General features: G+C 33.4%; 1 protein-coding gene across 1 annotated transcript in view; it reads right to left on the minus strand.

Moving 5' to 3' along the window:
• Positions 1-20,736, minus strand: part of TSGA10 (testis specific 10) — a 126,021-nt gene that overhangs the window by 80,677 nt on the left and 24,608 nt on the right. The window contains exons 4-9 of the mRNA XM_080814887.1: positions 11,642-11,707; positions 10,430-10,597; positions 9,882-10,037; positions 5,774-5,944; positions 5,607-5,684; positions 4,534-4,685 (exon numbers count right to left, since the gene is read on the minus strand). Coding sequence (XP_080671013.1) covers positions 4,534-4,685; positions 5,607-5,684; positions 5,774-5,944; positions 9,882-10,037; positions 10,430-10,480 — 608 coding nt within the window. The 5' untranslated portion in view covers positions 10,481-10,597; positions 11,642-11,707. The remainder of the gene's footprint in view (positions 1-4,533; positions 4,686-5,606; positions 5,685-5,773; positions 5,945-9,881; positions 10,038-10,429; positions 10,598-11,641; positions 11,708-20,736) is intronic.

The following is a 20,736-nucleotide window of genomic DNA, read 5'->3' on the forward strand; positions in this document are numbered from 1 at the left end:
CTTTCACAGAATTAATTCAACACAGATCATTGAACTTAAGCATAAAATGAAAAACTATACAACTTCTAGAAGAAAACATAGAAGAAAAATATGTACACTTGGGTTTGGTAATGAGTTTTCAAATACAACACCAAAAACACAACCACGAAAGTAAAAGGTTAGTTGAACTTTATCAAAATTTAAAATTTCTGCTCTGCAAAAGATACCATTAAGAGAATGAAAAGACAAGGCACAGATGGGGAGAATATATCTTCAAACGACCCAATAACATGTATCCAAAATATTAAAAGAATTCTTAAAATTCAATAATAAGTAAAAAAAAAAAATTGAAAAATGGGCAAAGTATCTAAACAGATACCTTACCGAAAAAAATATAAAGATGGTAAGTAACAATATGAAAAGATGCTCCATATCCTTTGTCATTACCAAACTGCAAATTAAAACAATGAAATATTGCTACACACCTACTATAATGGCTAAAATACAAAAATGTGACAATACCAAATAGTAACAAGGGTATGGAGCAACAGAAATTCTCATTCATTGCTGGTGGAAATGCAAAATGGTACAGTCACTTTGAAAGAGTTGGCCACTTTCTTATAAAGCTAAATATAGTTTCAATCTATGATTTAGCAATTGTGCTCCTGGGTATTTACTGACCTGATCTGAAAACCTATGTCCATACAAAAACCTGCACATGAAAGTTTACAGCAGCTTTATTCATAATTACCCAAAACTGGAAGCAACTAAGATGTCTTTCAATAGGTGCACGGATAAACACACTATAGTGTATACATATGATGAATTATTATTCGGTGACAAGAAATAAGCTATCCAGGTATGAAAAAAACATGAATGAACCTAAGATGCACATTGCTAAGTGAAAGAAGCTGGCCTGAAAAGGTTGTATACTGTGTGATTTCGATTATATGACATTCTGGAAAAGGCAAACATTTCCTCAGCCAGATGATAAAGGTCAAAATCAACAGTAATAAATCCTATGGACAGTACATACCCATAATACCCTAGATATATATGTACCCTAAAATGGCATTTTACCTCTATGACCTCTCTCTCAAAACCAAATTACCCAGTCTAACCATGACAAAAACAGCAGACAAAACCCAACTGAGAGACATTCTACAAAATACCTGATCAGTATTCCTCCAAACTGTCAAGGTCATCAAAAACAAGGAAAGTCTGAAACTGTCATAGCCAACAGAAGCCTAAGGAAAATTGACAACTAAATGTAATGTAGTGTTCTGGATGGGATCCTGGAACAGAAAAAGGACATCAGGGGAAAACTAAGGAAATCTGAATAAAGTACGGACTTCAGTTAATAATGTATCAAATAATTCATTAATTCTAACAAATGTATTAATGTAAGATGTTAATAAGAGAGTAAATTGGGTCTGAGGTATGTAGGAACTCTACCTTCTTCATAATTGCTCTGTTAATCTAAAACTGCTGTAAAATACAAAGTTTACTTTTAAAAACAACTATATTTTCATATACAAACAATAAGCAATCAGAAAGTGAAATTTTAAGATTCCATTTACAACAGCATCAAAAAACATAGGAAATACTCATATAAATCTGAAAAAAGTAGTACAGGACCTATACACTAAACACAACAAAACATTGCTGAGGGAAATTAAAGACCTAAACAATGGAGAGATATACCGTGTTTATGAGGGGGAACACGTGAAATTCTTTAGATGTCATTTTCCCCAATTCTAATCAAATTCCCAAGCAGGGTTTTTTTTTTTTTTTTGTATAAACTGTGAAAATGATTCAAAAATTAAAATAAAATACAAAGGAATTAGAATAGCCAAAACTATTTAGAGAAAGAACAAATTTGGAGGACTAACATTACCTAATTTGAAGACTTTAAAAAAAACCCAAAAACAAAGTAATCAGGCAGGTTATACTAGGATTAAGATATATAAATAGACCCATCAAATAAAACTGATCATCAAGAAAAGAGCTATACATATATGGATAACTGACCTTCTATAAAGCACAAAAACAAGAAAGGATAGTTTTTCAACAAATTATGGAACAACTGGATATCCCTATGCAAAAAAAGGTGAACTTTGACTTGTACCTTGACTATATATGAAAACTTTGACATGAATAGCAGATTTAAATGTTGAGAACTATAAAATTGCTAGAAGAAAACACAAAACAAAAATCTCAGTGACCTTACATTTGACAATGATATCTTTAAAAGAGTACATGAAGCTGGATATAATTTTTAAAAAATCAATAAATTTCACTTAAAATGAAAAACATTTGCTCTTTAAAAGACAATTGATATAAATGTAAGCCAGAGTGGGAGAAAATATTTGTAAAATATACCTGAAGTATACTTAGGTATATTAGAATTATACTTGGAATTTAGAAAGGACTTTGCAAGTTGATAATAATATAAACAATTCAATAAAAGTGTGCAAAAGATTTGAACAGACACTAAGGAAAATAAATTTATGTACATAAGCACATGCTCAGACGCTCAAAAGCATCAGTTGTTAGGGAAGTTGAATTAAAACCATAAAACATACCTATTAGAATGGTTAAGATTAAAAAAACAATGCATACCAAGTGTTGATGAGGCTACACAACACCTGCAACACTCATATACTACTGGTACAAATGTAAAATAAAATAGTACAACCACTTTGGAAAAATTTAATAGTTTCTTCAAAATTAAACATATATCCATCACATAACTTAGTCACTCTACCCTTAGGTATTCACCCAAGAAAAATAAAAGCTTATGTCCATACAAAGACTCATATAAGAATGTACATCGGGGCGCCTGGGTGGCTCAGTGGGTTAAAGCCTCTGCCTTCAGCTCAGGTCATGATCCCAGGGTCCTGGGATCAAGCCCCACATAGGGCTCTCTGCTCAGCAGGGAGCCTGCTTCCTCCTCTCTCTCTGCCTGCTTCTCTGCCTACTTGTGATCTCTGTCTGTCAAATAAATAAATAAAAAATCTTAAAAAAAAAAAAAAAAAGGAATGTACATAAATGTTTTGTTATAGGCCCAAACTGGAAACAACCAAAATGTTCATATATTCATATATGGAATACTACTCAGGAACAAAAAGGATTAAACTATTGATTATACAACAAGGATAAATTTCAAAATAATTATGCTGAGGGAAAGCAGCCCACTAAAAATATATATATACTATATGATTTCATTTATAAAACATTTTAGAAAACCCAAACAAATCTCTAGGACAGAAAGCAAATCAGTGGTTGTCTAGGGATTGGCAGGATAGTTGAGAGGTTATAGAGGGGCACGAGGAAACTTTTGGGAGTGATGGGTAGGGCCACTATCTTGATTGTGCCGATATACTTACCAAACTGAACACTTTAAATATGTGCAGTTTACTGTATGTATGTCAACTAGATTCTAATAATACTGTTAAAAGAAAACAAATTATGCAAATATCTTCCAAAATATTATACACCTATCTGATAGAATTTTTTAGCAAACTACTAAAATGCTTTCCAGGAATTTCTAATGACACAGACAATGCTTATCATATACAATTAAGTGAAATTGGCCAAATATACAACCTAATAGAATGACATCAATTACATAGAAAGCTTACATAACACAGATGGAAATATTCCTGGTTAGAAAAAGATCTATATTAATAAGAGTTTCACTGAGTTATGGAATCATGGATGATTTACATTTTCTTTACACTTTTCTCTATTCTCCAACGTTTTTGTTGTGTTGTTGTCTTATTTTATTATTATTTTTATTTTACCTGAGCCTGTAATATCCTTTTAAACAGGAAGTTTTTAAAAAATTAAAGAAGGGAAAAAATTTGAGTCATTATCTGTCCTGACAAATCATTTCAACATACATACCACAGACCCTTGAATGATCAAAGAGGGGAATCTGGGAACTCTTATGTGAACCAAGTATTATCTGTAGACTTAATATTTCACACTTATATGAACTACTATTTTTCAAAGGTACACAGATGCACTGTAATTCAACATTACTGAATTTGTAGAGGTCTATCTTTCGTATCAACAGACACTAAAACTGCTAACGTGGTCTTCAAAAACTTATTCCCTTATATTTATTGCCTGTAGGTTGCTTTAATTGGAATTTCTTCTGCTACCATACCAGTATGTAGGAAGGGCTAAGAACCTACTTGGCATTCAATTAAAAGAAGCTCCATTACATTTTCCTACATATTCAAACGCCAAAGTCAAATATGCTCTGTACCCAGAAGGACGTTGTGAAAGGTACTTCAGTTAAATATTAGGCTTTCTGCAGATGTAAGATGAAGATTACTAGAAGTCTGATTGCTAGTTAAGTATGCCATTACTAGTCTGTAAGTGATCTTTGGGATATCATTTAATGTATGCTGAGACTTCTACAACTGCTTCATAATAATCCTCTCAGAAATTAAAGTCAACAAATAACTTAATTATCATTATAAAATACTCTACAAAAAGCAGATCTAGTAGTTATAGTAAACTAGTTGTTTAAAAGTAATTTACCTCAAAGAATTATTCTCTGCCTTTTGTCTGCCAAGTTCACTTTCAGTATCCATTGCCTTTCTTGCTAGTGATTTCATTTCTTTTTCCACAGTAGTTATGGTTTCCTTCATCAAAGTCATATTTGACATTTGTTCCATACGTTCATCATCAAGCTATGCAAGTAGAATGACAAGATTACTGCCACCACTAACAAAATCTTCCTAAAGAGACATCCTTTCTGTGCAAACTGTGGCATATGACAAGATTTACACCAAGAGATGATTGGATTAGACCTGAATGTGGTGGGAGTCTGTATGGGCAAGGTATTGTGAAATACGAACAAAAACAAACCACTGCACAATCTGTGCATAGAGCCTATCACATTACATGTATCTACATTTTCAATCTGGTTCATTTTGACTGTAGTATACATATCTTATTTGCAAAAGGATTTATTTATTGTCCAACATTAATAAGTTATACATATAAAGTGGAAATATGAAAAAAATATTTTTTCTCTCCTAAATGCTTTTTATTCTCATTATAACAACACAGATGAGTGTATAAATATATTCAATTAAATTTGATAACAGAACTCAAATTGTTTATGTAATCATAACATCTCAAATTCATAGCATCTAAAATTCTTGATTAGTAAAAAGGTGATGCTTCACATTCAAATTCAGTTTAAATATATTCTTCTCATTAATTTTCATTTCATAATAATTTCTTCTACCTTAGCTACACTTTAGATAGAATAAGCCAGTTTCTCTGTATCTGGCAATGTTATGTTTAATGAAAGACGGAGATGAGAAAGCTGCTAAAATCCCACAGATGTATTCCTAATGGATTTTTTTTTTTTAAAGAACACATTTTGCAACCTAAAAGAAAAAAGACTTTACTTACATTTTTTGGAAGGACATAAACAATGAAAAAGTGATAATTTATACTACACATACTACCTTAAATGTTTTAGGATTATTAACACTATCTCAGAAAAATAAAAGAACTTCTCTGAACATAGAAAAAAAAAAAGAAAAGGGGTAAGCTACTGACAGTTTATAGCTAAAAACACAAAAGTGATTTTTCTTTACATTATGAACTGTACACTCTAGCTCTTCTATCCTTTGTTCCAAATGAGCCTTCTCATTAAATGCTGTCTCTTGGGCAATCTGTTTAAAAAACAAAAACAAAACAAAATGTTTTCAGTGTTGCTACACGGTGTTTCACAAATGGTCATACTGATAAAATTTATCCAAACCTTTAGCCTTTCCCTCAGGCTATCTCGTTCTGTGGTCATTCTTCGTAAATCAGTGAAGGCCACATCTCTTTCAGTCTCCACCCTCCGGAGGATGGCATGTGCTGTTGTTGATTTAGGAGACTTACAGTTTTTCATCATTTCTCTTCGAAGTCGGGCAATTTCTTCCTGTGCCTATTATTTAAATACACAGACTTCTATTTAACAAGTTTTAGAACAGACATAAATACAGCAATCTTATATCCAGCTAGTTAAAATACAAACTATTTATAAAAATGCATGCAACAGGATAATGTTTTTTTAATGAGTTTATATAAAGGCAAATGATGTCCAAAAATACAAATGAATGTATAAAAATAAAAGTCTGGTTTATAATATCTTGGCCAAAAATTTTTAAATTAATTTGGAGGCAGTCAATATAAGAGAGAATGTTTTACTAATGTTTCGCGATATAAATTTGAATTCAGCAAAATTCCGGTAAAATACTATTTTAATAAATATTACAGTGTTCCTATCTTTCTCTAATAAATGTATATGCCATTTCCATGTCCTGGCTACTTCTATCCTGACAGAAGGCTCATCAATCCTTACTGACAACCCAAGATACTCTCTCATACTTGTTCAACCATCCTCAGGTCCTAAACCTATTCCACACCTACAGATGATTTCATATCCTACTGGGCTACTTAAAAGTCCCTAATCTTTCTTAATTTTGATCACTACCTATTCAGCTGCCCTCCAAGTCTCAGAGGAAGATATATTACTTCCTAATTTCCATAGCAAACCTTTTACCAGAATCCTGGACCTCATCTCCTAAAATGCCTAAAATGCTTTCTAAGATACTCCTGACTCAATTAGAGTTGACCCTTGAAAAACATGGGTTTGAACTTAAACACATACTTCTTCAACAAATACAGTATAGTATTGTAAAAGTATTTTCTCCTCCTCATGATTTTCTTACCAACATTTTCTCTTCTCTAGCTTATTTTACTGGAAGAATAAGTGTACAATACATACATAAGGAATGTGTTCATTGACTATGTTATCAGCAAGCTTCTGGTCAACAGTAGGTTAGTTGCAATTAAATTTGGGGGAGTCAAAAGTTATACAAAGATTTTCAACCATGGGATGCCTGGGTGGCTCAGTTGGTCAGCAGCCTTTGGCTCAGGTCATGATCCCAGTGTCCTGAGTTCAAGTCCCACATAGGGCTCCTTGCTTGGCAGGGAGCCTGCTTCTCCCTCTGCCTCTGCCTGACACTCTACCTGCCTGCGCACCCCCCACCCCTGACAAATAAATAAATAAAATCTTAAAAAAAAAAAAAGATTTTCAACTGTGCAGGAGGGTTGGCACCCCTAGTCCCACCTTGTTCAAGACTCAGCTATATAATTATTTCCTCTCACTATGAATACCACCTTCTCCACTGGCTCTTTCTCCCCTCCCTCTACCATAACACATGGCTCCCATATCTTAAAAAACTATCATTTAACCTTGCTGCCCCATTTACCATCCCATATCTCTTTTGCATTAGACATATTTTTTTTTGCACTATGGTTTGTACCCATTTGCCTGTTCCTCAGCACCTACTATCCCACCCCAGTATAAACTACTTGGCTCCTATACCTATTACTTTGCAGAATTTCAAATAATGACCTCACCAAATGGCCTTTTCTCAGTTTCCATTTTTAATATTTGGCAACATTTGACATTATCTTCAACACTCTGTTTTAGACTCATTCCTTCCTTGGGCTTAATATTTTTCTACCTTAGTTTCCTATCTTCTTATTCTTTTAAATATTCCCATACTAATTGGGAAAAAAAAATCCCAACATTTCATCTGTTCCTCTATAGCTTTCTCATTCAGAGACCTCATCTACTCTGAAGGCCACAAAGTCACCTCTAAGAAGATGAATTCCCCATCTACATATTCAGTTCTTACCTCTCTCCCCACTGTAGTCCCACATTCTCTTCTGACTAAATGCAATTACCACCTGATTGTATGATCATCATCTTACTCCATCCGTCTGAAAATAATACATCTTTTCCCTCAAATCACAAATGGCTTTACTATTTCTTTTTCTACTACCAAAATTCTTCAGTCATTCAAAAAAGAACTTCAGTGAGGTCCATTTTTCCCTCCTTTTTGCTAAAACCAAATCTTGTCAAGGCTTCTGTTATAGTATCTATTGCATCTCTCCCTATCCTTATTTCCACTGATAGCATGCTAGTTTAGTTCTTAATGCCTCATGTATGGACTGCTTTCACAGCCTTCTAAAGAGTCCACAATTTCCCCTTCCTCCAATTCTCTTGAAATTGTTATAAAAAGATAACACAAAAAGATTATGAAACAGATAATATAAAATTGTTAACAGGTTTAAATTGTAAAAATGTGACTACGGCCATACCACCCTGAACACTCCCGATCTTGTCTAAATTGTAAAAATGTGGCATTGGTCATTTCTTCTGTCCTAAAAAAGCAAAACAAAACAAAACAAAACAAAAAACAGATTTCCCATTGCTTATAAAGCAAAGTATAAACCCCTTATAAAGCCCATTAAACAGCCTCTACATGTACTTCAGTAGTTGGCAAACTACTACATGTAGTTCACAGGCCAAATCCAGCCTGCCTCCTGTTTTTGTAAGTCTGTAAGTTGAGAATGTTTCTTACACTTTTAAAAAAATGATCAAAAAAACAAACAGATTTCATAATATATATCATAAGTAAAAATAATATGAAATTCAAATTTCCATGTCCAAAAGTAAAGTTATATTGTAACACAGCCAAACTCATTCATTTAATTGTCTATAGCTACTTTCACACCACAACAGAGTTGAATAGCTGTGAAACTGTATGGCCTGCAGAGCCAGACACTTATTTTCTGGCATTCACAGAAAAGGTTTGCAGACCCCTGCTCTAGGCTCTAGTTCAATTTACTTCTCAAGCCTTAGCTCCCCCTTACTCCAATGGCATATAGCTTTTAGTCTAGTCTTAACCTGATCCATTTATCTACTGATTTTCCTGCCTTTATCATTTGCCTCTCACTATTCCTTTGGTCTGGAATGTTCCTTACCCCTTTCAGGATAATAGGAACTCCTTTCTTCCTTTAGGACTCAAATTCCATATCATCTAGCAAAGATTTCCTTAATCACAACAACTAAAAATACTCACTTCTTTTATTTGTTACAACATCTTCTGGACTACTTATACTTAAGTAATAAAAAATACATACAAGACTATACTTTATACTATACTATACTTTACCTCCCCAAGTAGACCGTGAACATAGAAAACAGTGTTGGTATTTTATCATTTTTTTCTATCTCTTAGAGTGGCAAGCTCAGAACCCTGCATACAGTAGTGATAATTCTTTTTTTTTTTTTAAAGATTTTATTTATTTGATAGAGAGAGACACAGTGAGAGGGAACACAGCAGGAGGAGTGGGAGAGGGAGAAGCAGGTCTCCTGCAGAGCAGGGAGCCAGATGCTGGGCTCCATCTCAGGACCCTGGGATCATGACCTGAGCCAAAGGCAGATGCTTAACCGACTGAGGCACCCAAGCACCCCTGATAGTGATAATTCTTAATAAAATTTGATATTTTTAAAAGAAATTTTTAGTGATTTATAAGGTTTAATATTTGTTGAGTAAATAAGCTATATGATTAATAAGGGCTATATATATAACTAAGCTAAAAATGGGTATAAACTACAAACTGATTTTACTCTCCTAAATTAAGAAAACTGTAGGCATTTCCTAAAGTGATTGATATCAAAGTAATATTAGCATTTTCTAACCCCAAATCTCAAGTTTACCTTGAACTCACCATTTCCCATCATTTAACAATTTCTTCATTTCTCATGCCAAAAATCAGACTATTTCTATACATGTATATGATCTTTTTTGGATATAAGGAAAAACGTGCATATTTGTGTATGTACACATACACTTATTGTATTGGAAATACATTACATTTCATTAAGAATACCTTAAGAACAAAGTAATTCCCAAATGTTAGGTTAATTTGATTGGCAGATTTAAGCATTCTTACAGAACTTAAAAAATTACATATCTAAAAAATTGAATATTATTAGATATGTTATTTATAAATAAATTTACCTGTTCATAAAGAAGAAAGGTCTTGTCTCTCTCAGATGTAAGAACCTTGACATTACCCTGAATTTCTGCCAAATGACGCTCATATTTTTCCAGCATGCATTTTAGTTCTTCACGGTCTCTTGTTGTCTTCAAAAGCTCTACATCACAGTTTGTACCCTACGATTATTATACAAGAAATCTGAAATTCTTCTTTGACACATGGCTCTAAAAACCAGCACTACACAATCTCTACTCAATCAAACATGACGATACAATGAAAAGAAATGATAAAAAAAAAAAGTTTAAAAAAATCACTTCTCTTTTAAACAGCTTTGTCCCAAACTGGTCCACATTTATCTGATTACCTCCCAACTACTAACAATACTGGGGATACAGAATCAAATTCAATGGTCCACTGTGCTATGAAAGAGATCTCTGTCTCCCCAATTCTTGGATATATCAATTCATGCCAAATCAAAATGAATTGTTTGCATATTAGCTAAATCAAAGAATAAAAGTCAGTGTTTGAGCAACAAACTCCAAAATATTTGTAAGTTTCCAAAACCTACCCGGGAAGATGGAGATGGGCGTCTTGGACTTTTAGATCTACTTCTGATCATCTTTCTCAAATTTTGAGCTTCACTCTTGTAGTAATCTCTGTCTGCTTCTAAAGTCTTGACAAAGGAATCAAGTCTGGAAGGAGATTTATTTTGTGCTTTTTCAGTCTCTAAAATTATCTTGCCAAGGAGGAAAAAATTAGGTCATTATTTCAAGCTACACTATAGCATCATTTCCTATATGAAAATTGAATAAACAGGATCCTTAATAATAAATTTGGTATTTTAGAAGATAATTCATCAGTACTCTTTAAAAAGCAGTTAGCTGCCTTCTTTTTCTAGCATTTGTGAATGTACTATATTTTTATTATTTATTTATTTATTTATTTATTTATTTATTTATTTTATTTAACTAAAAGAACCCTTAAATTTACTCACTAATTTTAAGGAAAAATGGTAAAGAAATTTCAGGGACAGAAATGCACACAGATCTAGTTGTAAGTCCTAGAAATTGAATTAATTTGCTTAGGAAACTTGTATGCTAATATTAAAGCTTCTGTTTATGGCATCTAAATTTTGTTCAATAATTGTTCAATGAATGAATAAATTAAATGAATGGTGGATATTTTATACTTGTATACACTTTCAAGTACATTCCCATTTACCTTAATGTATTTAGAAGCATTTTTTCTTTTACAATCTTTATTTTCCCAATATTTTATTGGGAAAAAATTACAGATATGCTTTCAGAGAGGGTGTTCCAAATATTTTAAATGATAACATTAAACAGTCTAAAAGGAGTTTTCATTTCACATTGTTAGAAAAAGAAAACTCACTACTCTGAATTAACTTACAACATCTGATTTAATATTTATTACTAAGAGGGATAAAATTTAATGTGTAAACAAATACATCTTATATTCTGAGAATTAAATTACTCATGGTCATCATTTTAAATCAAGTAACAGCTAAGGGTACTAATAAAACCAACCAAAGTTCTCTCCACCTCTGCGAAAGAAAGGCATAACAATGAAATGGAGCGAGAACAACAATGCTCTTACAGATGGGAAGCGCCCCTGTGCACCAAGCAGAGTGCTGATATTAGAAAGCAGACATTTTTTAATGTTCACAAAATGCAGGAGAACTAAAACACATATACCATTTTTCACAGTCTAACAGAATAAAAATGACTCCACAACTTAAATGTATAAAAAATGTACTTACAGATCTAAGCCTTTTTATTGTATCTTCCAATACTATTATATTATTTTGTTGGCAAATGAGTTCAATCTGAAAAATAAGCCAGAAAAAAAAGGTTATTTAGATTAAAAATATTTAAACAGATTAAAAAGAGAACATCAAAAAAGGAAGCCACTTGAAACAGGTACTGGCAAGGATGTGGACCAAAAGGAATCTTTATGTTGGTGGGAATGCAAACTGCTGTAGACATTGCAGAAACAGTATGGTGGTTTCCAAAAAATTAAAATTAGAATTACCTTATGATCTAATAATCATACTACTGCGTATTTACCCAAAAAATATAAAAACACTAATTCAAATGGATACAAGAACCCGTCTGTTCACTGCAGTATTATTTACAACAGCCAAATTATGGAAACGGCTCAAGTGTCCATTGATAAATGAATGGATAAAGATGTGGTTATATATACATACATAAATACACACACACACACACACACACACACAGAATATTATTCAGCCATAAAAAGAATGAAGTATTGCAATTTGCAATGACACAGATGGAGTTATAGAGTATAATGCTAAGCAAAAAAAGTTAGAGAAAGACAAATACCATATGATCTCACTCATATATGGAATTTAAGAAACAAAATAAATGAGCTAAGTGGAAAAAAAGAGAGAGAGAAAAACCAAGAAATAGACTCTTAACCATAGAGAACAAACTGATAGTTACCAGAGTGGGGGGTGGATGAGGTAGGTGAAAGAGGGGATGGAGATTAAATAGTACACTTACCATGATGAAAAAATAAAATTAAATTAAAAACTAAAAAAGGGAAGCCACTTAAAAATAAAATCATGTAGTGAATAATTTATAAAAGAAATGATAATCTAACCTTTCTGTTCACCTACCTTTGGATAATAAAAGAACATAGAATGAAATATAGCAGTTCCTTTCCATTAACCCATTTGTTATGAAATAGTAATTGGTTATATTTTACCAAATTACTCCCTACAAACTGCAACAAAATGTCAATACTAATTAAAATTCTGAAGATGATAATAGGGAAGAGATAAAAGAATGAGTAGGATAAAAGTATTCCCAAATCACCAAAGTCAGAGTGACTGCTTTCTCTTCTGAACTCTTTTAATAGTTTAGTTCAATCAAACCTATAAAATACTTTTTGTATCAGTTTTAGGACATTGAACATACCCAGTCCGATAGTATAGCTACCTGTAGTCATGTAGTTAGTATATGACTAGATTGTATGTCTCTAGAAGACAGTGACTATGTTTTCATGCAAAGATTTATTTGATATAATCTATGCTATAAATGGCATATTAGTTTAATAAACTTATTTCTCAATTCATAAACCTTCCACTCATTATTCTAAACTGTTTCCTCCTATATTTTAAATTTAACTTTTCTGGAATTATTGCTCCTCATTTGTTATTTAGACCCAAATTCTTTTCTAAGATTTCTCTGAAAGTCATATCTTTTGTAATCCATGAAATACTAAGGGGCAATGGTATGACACAAAACTTATGTATAGTTTGGATAAGTTTTTACAGTTTTGGATAGGCAATTTTCAATGCTTTAACTTACACTATTATGTAGATGCCAAAAAATGGATCTATATTAAATTATGTATAAAGGTGCCCACATTAAATTAGGTATAAAAACTCACACTGCCAAAAATTTTATCTGACATATTGTTGTAAAAAGGAAATTTATACACACATATCATAGATACAGATGGAACATAACCAGTAATATGTACACTCAGCAAGATAAGATTATGTCTAATTATAGTAAGATGTGATTTTCTTCATTATACTCCTCTATATGAAATTAAATTTTTATGATAAACATATATTACTATTACAGACATAAAAAACATAATGCTGTGAATTCTGGAACACTGAAAAGAAATTTAAAAAATAAATAAAAATTTTAAAAACCAAAAACATAATGCTGATTCTACTCTGAAAAACAAAATTATAACTAGCCCAAATGAAAAGATGTTAACCCAGTGTTTTCATTTATCTGAAAAACGATTAATGAGGACCTACTATGCACCTGACATTGTGTTATATGCTGGGAATAGCAGGGAATAAAATAGACAAAAACCTTTGTCTTCCACCTGCACCCCAATGTTTACAGCAGCAATGTCCACAATAGGAAAATTATGGAAAGAGCCCAGATGTTCATCAACAGATGAATAGATAAAGATGTGGTATATATAAATAATGGAATATTATTCAGCCATCAAAAACCTGAAATCTTGCCATTCGCAACAACATGGATGGAACTAGAGGGTACTATGCTAAGTGAAATAAGTCAATCAGAGAATGACAGTTGTCTTTTGATTTCACTCATGTGTGGAATTTAAGAAACAAAACAGAGGAGCATAGAGGAAGTGAGGGAAAAATAAAATAAGATGTAATCAGAGAGGGAGACAAACCATAAGAGACTCTTAACCATATGAAACAAACTGAGGGTGGCTGAAGGGGAGGAGTATCAGAGTGATGGGCATTAATGAGGGCATGTGATATAATGAGTACTGGGTTATATAACACTGTTGAATCACTAAACTCTACCTCTGAAACTAATAATACACTCTATGTTAATTAAGTGAATTTAAATTAAAAAAAAAAAAAAAGAAAACCTCTGCCCTCATGGAATTTATATTCTAGCTGAAAAGAGAAAAAAAAGATAACAGGTGAAATATATACCAGACAGTTACTGTTTTATTAAAAAAATACATAATGAGCATTCACATCTGTTCTAAGCAACTGAGATAAATAAATAAATAAATAAAGATCCCTGCCTTTGTGGACCTTACATTCCATCTGGGCAGACAATGAAAAATAAACCCAACAAATAAATTATATAGTACATTAGGGTAAAAAAAAAAAAAAGGAGAGTTAAGGATATTGGGAGTGTTTATGAAGGAATAGGTTGGAATTTTAAATAGGGTTATCAATTAAGTCCTCTTTGAAAGGAGACCTGTGAACAAAGAGAAAGGGGATCTTCCTGGTTCAATTTTGGAAGTTTATAGTTCCAAGAGCTGGAGCAAACAATCCTAAAATTTATATGGAATCAGAAGAGACCCAGAATTGTTAAGGAAATGTTGAAAAAGAAAAACAAAACTTGGGGCATCACGCTGCCTGATTTCAAGCTTTACTACAAAGCTGTGATCACCAAGACAGCAGGGTACTGGCACAAAAACAGACACATAGACCAGTGGAACAGAGTAGAGAGCCCAGATATGGACCCTCAACTCTATAGTCAAATAATCTTTGACAAAGCAGGAAAAAATATCCAGTGGAAAAAAGACAGTCTCTTCAATAAATGGTGCTGGGAAAATTGAACAGCTATATGTAGAAGAATGAAACTCAACCATTCTCTTACACCATACACAAAGATAAACTTGAAATGGATATAAAAGACCTCAATGTGAGGCAGGAATCCACCAGAATCCTAGAGGAGAACATAGTAACCTCTTTGATATCAGCCACAGCAACTTCTTTCAAGATATGTCTCCAAAGGCAAAGGAAACAAAAATGAAAATGAATTTTGGGGACTTTGCCAAGATCAGAAGCTTCTGCACAGCAAAGGAAACAGTCAACAAAACAAAGAGGCAACCCACGGAATGGGAGAAGATATTCGCAAATGACAGTACAGACAAAAGGCTGATATCCAGGATCTATAAAGAACTCCTCAAACTCAACACACACAAAACAGATAATCATGTCAAAAAATGGGCAGAAGACATGAACAGACATTTCTCCAATGAAGACATACAAATGGCTACCAGACACATGAAAAAATGTTCATCATCACAAGCCATCAGGGAGATTCAAATCAAAACCACATTGAGATACCACCTTACACCAGTTAGAATGGCCAAAATTAGCAAGACAGGAAACAACGTGTGTTGGAGAGGATGTGGAGAAAGGGGAATCCTCTTACACTATTGGTGGGAATGCAAGTTGGTACGGCCACTTTGGAAAACAGTGTGGAGATTCCTTAAGAAATTAAAAATAGAGCTTCCTTATGACCCTGCAATTGCACTACTGGGTATTTACCCCAAAGATACAGATGTAGTGAAAAGAAGGGCCATCTGTACCCCAATGTTTATAGCAGCAACGGCCACGGTCGCCAAATTGTGGAAAGAACCAAGATGCCCTTCAACAGACGAATGGATAAGGAAGATGTGGTCCATATACACTATGGAGTATTATGCCTCCATCAGAAAGGATGAATACCCAACTTTTGTATCAACACAGACGGGACTGGAAGAGATGATGCTGAGTGAAATAAGTCAAGCAGAGAGAGCCAATTAACATATGGTTTCACTTATTTGTGGAGCGTAAGAAATAACACGGAGGACATGGGGAGATGGAGAGGAGAAGGGAGTTGGGGTAAATTGGAAGGGAAGATGAACCATGAGAGACTATGGACTCTGAAAAACAATCTGAGGGTTTTGAAGGGGCAGGGGGTGAGAGGTCGGGTGAGCCTGGTGCTGGGTATTATGGAGGAGACATATTGCATGGAACACTGGGTGTTGTACATAAACAATGAATTCTGGTACACTGAAAAGAAATTTAAAAAAAATAAAGATTATTATATTTAAAAAAAGAGAGAGAGAAAGGAGATCAATTATATAAAAATCTGAAAGAACATTCCAGGCAGAAGATACAATAAAAGCAAATGCCCTAAGGTAAAAGAATGTCAGCTAAATTCCAAGGAATAGTAAGGAGCTAGTGTGGCTGGAGTAGAGTGTGCATAGGGAAAAGTAGTTGGAAAGTACTGAGTAAAATAAAGCAGGGAAGGAAGAGGGGGAATCGGCATGAGGGGAGGAAGAACTTAAATAGCCTTTACACTTTATCTTTCAATGGTAAATTTTGAAATATTTTTGATTGATGAAACACATACCAATGTAACAATGACAAGAGCTATCGAAGATCCAGTCCAAGAATAGCCCTTATGTTAATTAAAATATAAATTATACGAAGAAACTAGTAATGGTAAAATCGCAATTCTGCTTATTTCAAAAATGTATGATCAATCAGCTGAGAAACACTGTACTATTAAAATATGAATGATAAAAAAAACCTCAAAATGAGAAGATGAAAGGAGGCATATAATTCTGGTGGTTTTAAAATACATCCATAAATTTTAATATTCCTTACTTCAAATGATGGAGCTTAATTCCCTTCTCCTTAAGTGTGGCATATACTTAGTAACTCACTTCTAGCGAACAGGATATGATGATTTGTAACTTTTGAAACAATTGTAACAGGCATTGCAGATTCTTCCTTTCTGCCTCTCTTGGATGACTGGCTCAGGGGAAGCAAGCAGATATAAAACTATCAAACAACCTTAAGGGAGGTGCACTTATCAAGGAACTGAAGCTTCCGGCCAAAAGCCAACAGTCATCTGAGTATGTTATCTAAAAGCAAACCTTCCAGTACCCATCAAGCCATGACTACAGACTGGCAACAATTTGATTACAATTTCCTGAGAAACGATAAACCAAAACTACCCAGCTAACTAAGCTATACTTGAAACTATGAGAAACAAATGTTTGTCATCTGAGGCCACTAACGTTTAGGAGTAATTTGTTACACAGAAATAGAAAATAAAATAGTAAATATTCATAACATTTTAATGTAATAAATGGTGGAAGAAGTCATTCTCTTGACCTTTAAAAATATGACTAAAAGTAAACTCTTGCAAATAAATACACTTAATATTATCTACCTCAATTCCAGACAAACTGACTTAATTTCAAACTCTACCTCTCTAGAGCATAAGCCCAAAGAGCACAGGAATACAAATATTCTTTCTCCACTCTCAAATTAGAAATTCTGTTTCAAGCTTCATCCCACAAATCAGACAGGGAATCTCTCCCCAGTAATTGGATACCTAAACTACATACCCAATGACATAAGGATGATGACAACATGCACTGGTGTTCATATCCCCAACAATGGTCATGTACTTTCTACTCCCCATTCTACCTGTAACATTCACTTACTGAGGTTGGTGATTTCATTTCAGTACATTCAAACAACCCATTTTATCCCCTCTTTATTTACTATTTAATGTCTTTCCTGCATCAGCAATGCTATCTCTACTCAAGCTTTCCAATTCTCAGATATACCAAACATTCCACATCATATGTGAATGTCTGTTTCCTAGAAATGCTCTTTTTGAAGCTAGGCAGAATTTCCATCTATGGGATTAACATTTTCAGTTTTAGGTAAATCCTAGCTCTTTTATTTTAAATCTTTCCCATCCTTAAATTCTCTTTTTGATAGCCGAGGATTCACCCTGACAGAGTACTCCCTCTCTAACACAGATTTTAAGAATCCTTTAAAATTGATGACTTCGAAACTGGGTACTCTCTTCAGGGGAATTTGTCCAACTAGGCCTCCTAGACTGGGAAGCAATATAATTTTTAATTTGAGGAAGAAAACAAGAAAGAAAATAAAACATTAACCCAATATTCTTTAATTTTATAATCTTTATTATTTTTTAAAGATTTTATTTATTTATTTGTCGGAGAGAGAGAAAGAGGGCACAAGCAGGAGGAGTGGCATGCAGAGGGAGGAGTAGGCTCCCCTCCAAGGAAGGAGCCCAATGGGGACTCAATCACAGGGCCCTGGGATCAAAACCTGAGCTGAAGGCAGATGGTTAACCAACTGAGCCACCTAAGCATCTTGATAATTTTTATTATTAAGACTGAACTTAATTTGATACTAAATTGTTAATGAAGGATAACTATTCTTAAAAGAAACAGTATAAGCAAAAAGAATTTATTGAAAAATGTTTAAAATATTCAAGCTACCTTTAAATGTCCTTCAAATACTTTAGTAGCAATCATCTGCCTTTGGCTCAGGTCATGGTTCTGGGATTGAGTCCCGTATCAGGCTCCTTGCTCAGCAGGGAGCCTGCTTCTCCCTCTGCATGCCACTGCCCCTGCTTGCACTCTCACTCTCACTCTCCCACTCTCTCTCTGGCAGATAAATAAATAAAATCTTTTTTAAAAAAATTCAATAGGTTCTGCCTGGGTGGCTCAGTGGGTTAAAACCTCTGCCTTCGGCTCAGGTCATGATCCCAGAGTCCTGGGATCAAGTCCCGCAAGGGGCTCTCTGCTCAGCAGGAAGTCTGCTTCCTCCTCTCTCTCTGCCTGCCTCTCTGCCTACTTGTGATCTGTCAGATAAATAAATAAAATCTTCGAAAGAAGAAAAAAAATCCAATAGGTTCACTCTGGCTTTGAAATACATTGTATCTTGCTTATAAACTGTTAGGCAATAAAAATTATAATTGTGTGAAGTTATAACTTCCAACATTTTTTACATTAAAATATTTTGAGTATTTACTATTTTATTTTCTATTCCTAGATAACAAATTACCCTAAACCTTACTGGCCTCAGATGTCAAACATTTTTATCTCATAGTTTCAAGTATAGCTTAGTTATAATATAAATCAAAGTTTATAAATGTCATATATATATATATATAAAATATATATATAAAAAGTTTCTTAATGTTCCTAGTTTCTAAATTTCATGGCAGAGTACTAAAACCTCAATCAAGAAATAAAATGTTTATCAAAATATCATAAAGCTACATTAGCTAAAATAATGTGATGGTGGCACAGATAATAGTACATAAGAAGTCCATGAAATCAAACAATCCAGAAACATATCCAAGCACATAAGAGAATTTAGTAATTATTAAAATGGCATTTTAAATCAGTGACTAAAGAAAGGACTATCCAACCCTACCTCATACTAAAACAAAAAGAAATTCCAGGATTAAAACTTACAAAAATATTAAAAAGTATTAAAAAATGTAGAAAATATTCTTGAGTTCTTGAGGTAAGAAGATCTTCCTAAACAAGAATCAAAACTAGGTGAGAGCAGAGGATTTTTAGGGCAGTGAAATTATTCTGCATGATACTATAATGGTACACATATTTCATTCTACATTTGTTCAAACTCTTGGAACATATAACACCAAGTGTGAACCCTAATGTAAACTATGGACTCTAGGTGATAATGATGAGTCAATGTAGGTTCATCAATTTTAGCAAAGGTATCACTTGGGTGGGGGATGTTGCTAACAGGGAGGGTGTCCATATGTAGGGCCAGGGTATATGGGAAATCTCTATACATTCTGCTTAATTTTGCTATAAACCCAAAACTGCTCTAAAAATAAAGTTATTCAAATTTTTAAAAAGGGGGAGGACCTCGAAAAGATAAAAGAATCAAAACTCAGAAGTCAGTAAAGATTGACAAATTTTACTACACAGAAATTTAAAACTTTGATTAAAAAACCTTTTTAAAGTGTGAAATAAATTGTGGGTGTGAAAACAGAAAAAAAGGATGGAAATAGATGTATCATCTATTTGTTGGTAGATATTTCTGCAGAAGAGAGAAGAATTAGGAAGGAAGAGAAATGTCCTATATACAGAACATTCCTGCTTTTCTTCAAAATTTTTATTTAAATTCTAGTTAGTTAACATACAGTGTGACACTGGTTTCAGGAGTAGAAATTAATGATTATATAACACCCAGTGCTCATCATAACAAGTTCCCTCCTTAAACCCCATCACCCATTTAGCCCATCCCCTGCCCACCTCCCTCCATCAACCCTATTTGTTCTCTATCATTAAGAATCTCTATCATTAAGAATCTCTTATGGTGTACTTCCCCCTCTCTTTTTCCCCCCTTCCTATATGTTCATCTGTTTTATTTCCTAAATTCCACATATAAGTGAAATCATAAGATATTTGTTTTTCTCTGACTTAATTTGCTTAGCATAATACCCTCTAGTTCTGTCCATGTTGTTGCAAATGTCAAGATTTCACCTTGTTTGATGGTTGAGCAATCTTCCATCATATATATATATATATATATATATATATATATATCCCATACAGAACATTCCTATTGCCTGCCAGTTTTTATCATGACTACATATTACTTTGGAAATTTTTTGAGCAAAACTTTTTTTTTTTTTTAAAGATTTTATTTATTTATTTGACAGACAGATCACAAGTAGGCAGAGAGGCAGGCAGAGAGAGAGAAGGGAGGAAGCAGGC

Source organism: Martes martes (genome assembly GCF_963455335.1).
Source record: "Martes martes genome assembly, chromosome: 9".
In the NCBI taxonomy this organism is placed as follows: domain Eukaryota; kingdom Metazoa; phylum Chordata; class Mammalia; order Carnivora; family Mustelidae; genus Martes; species Martes martes.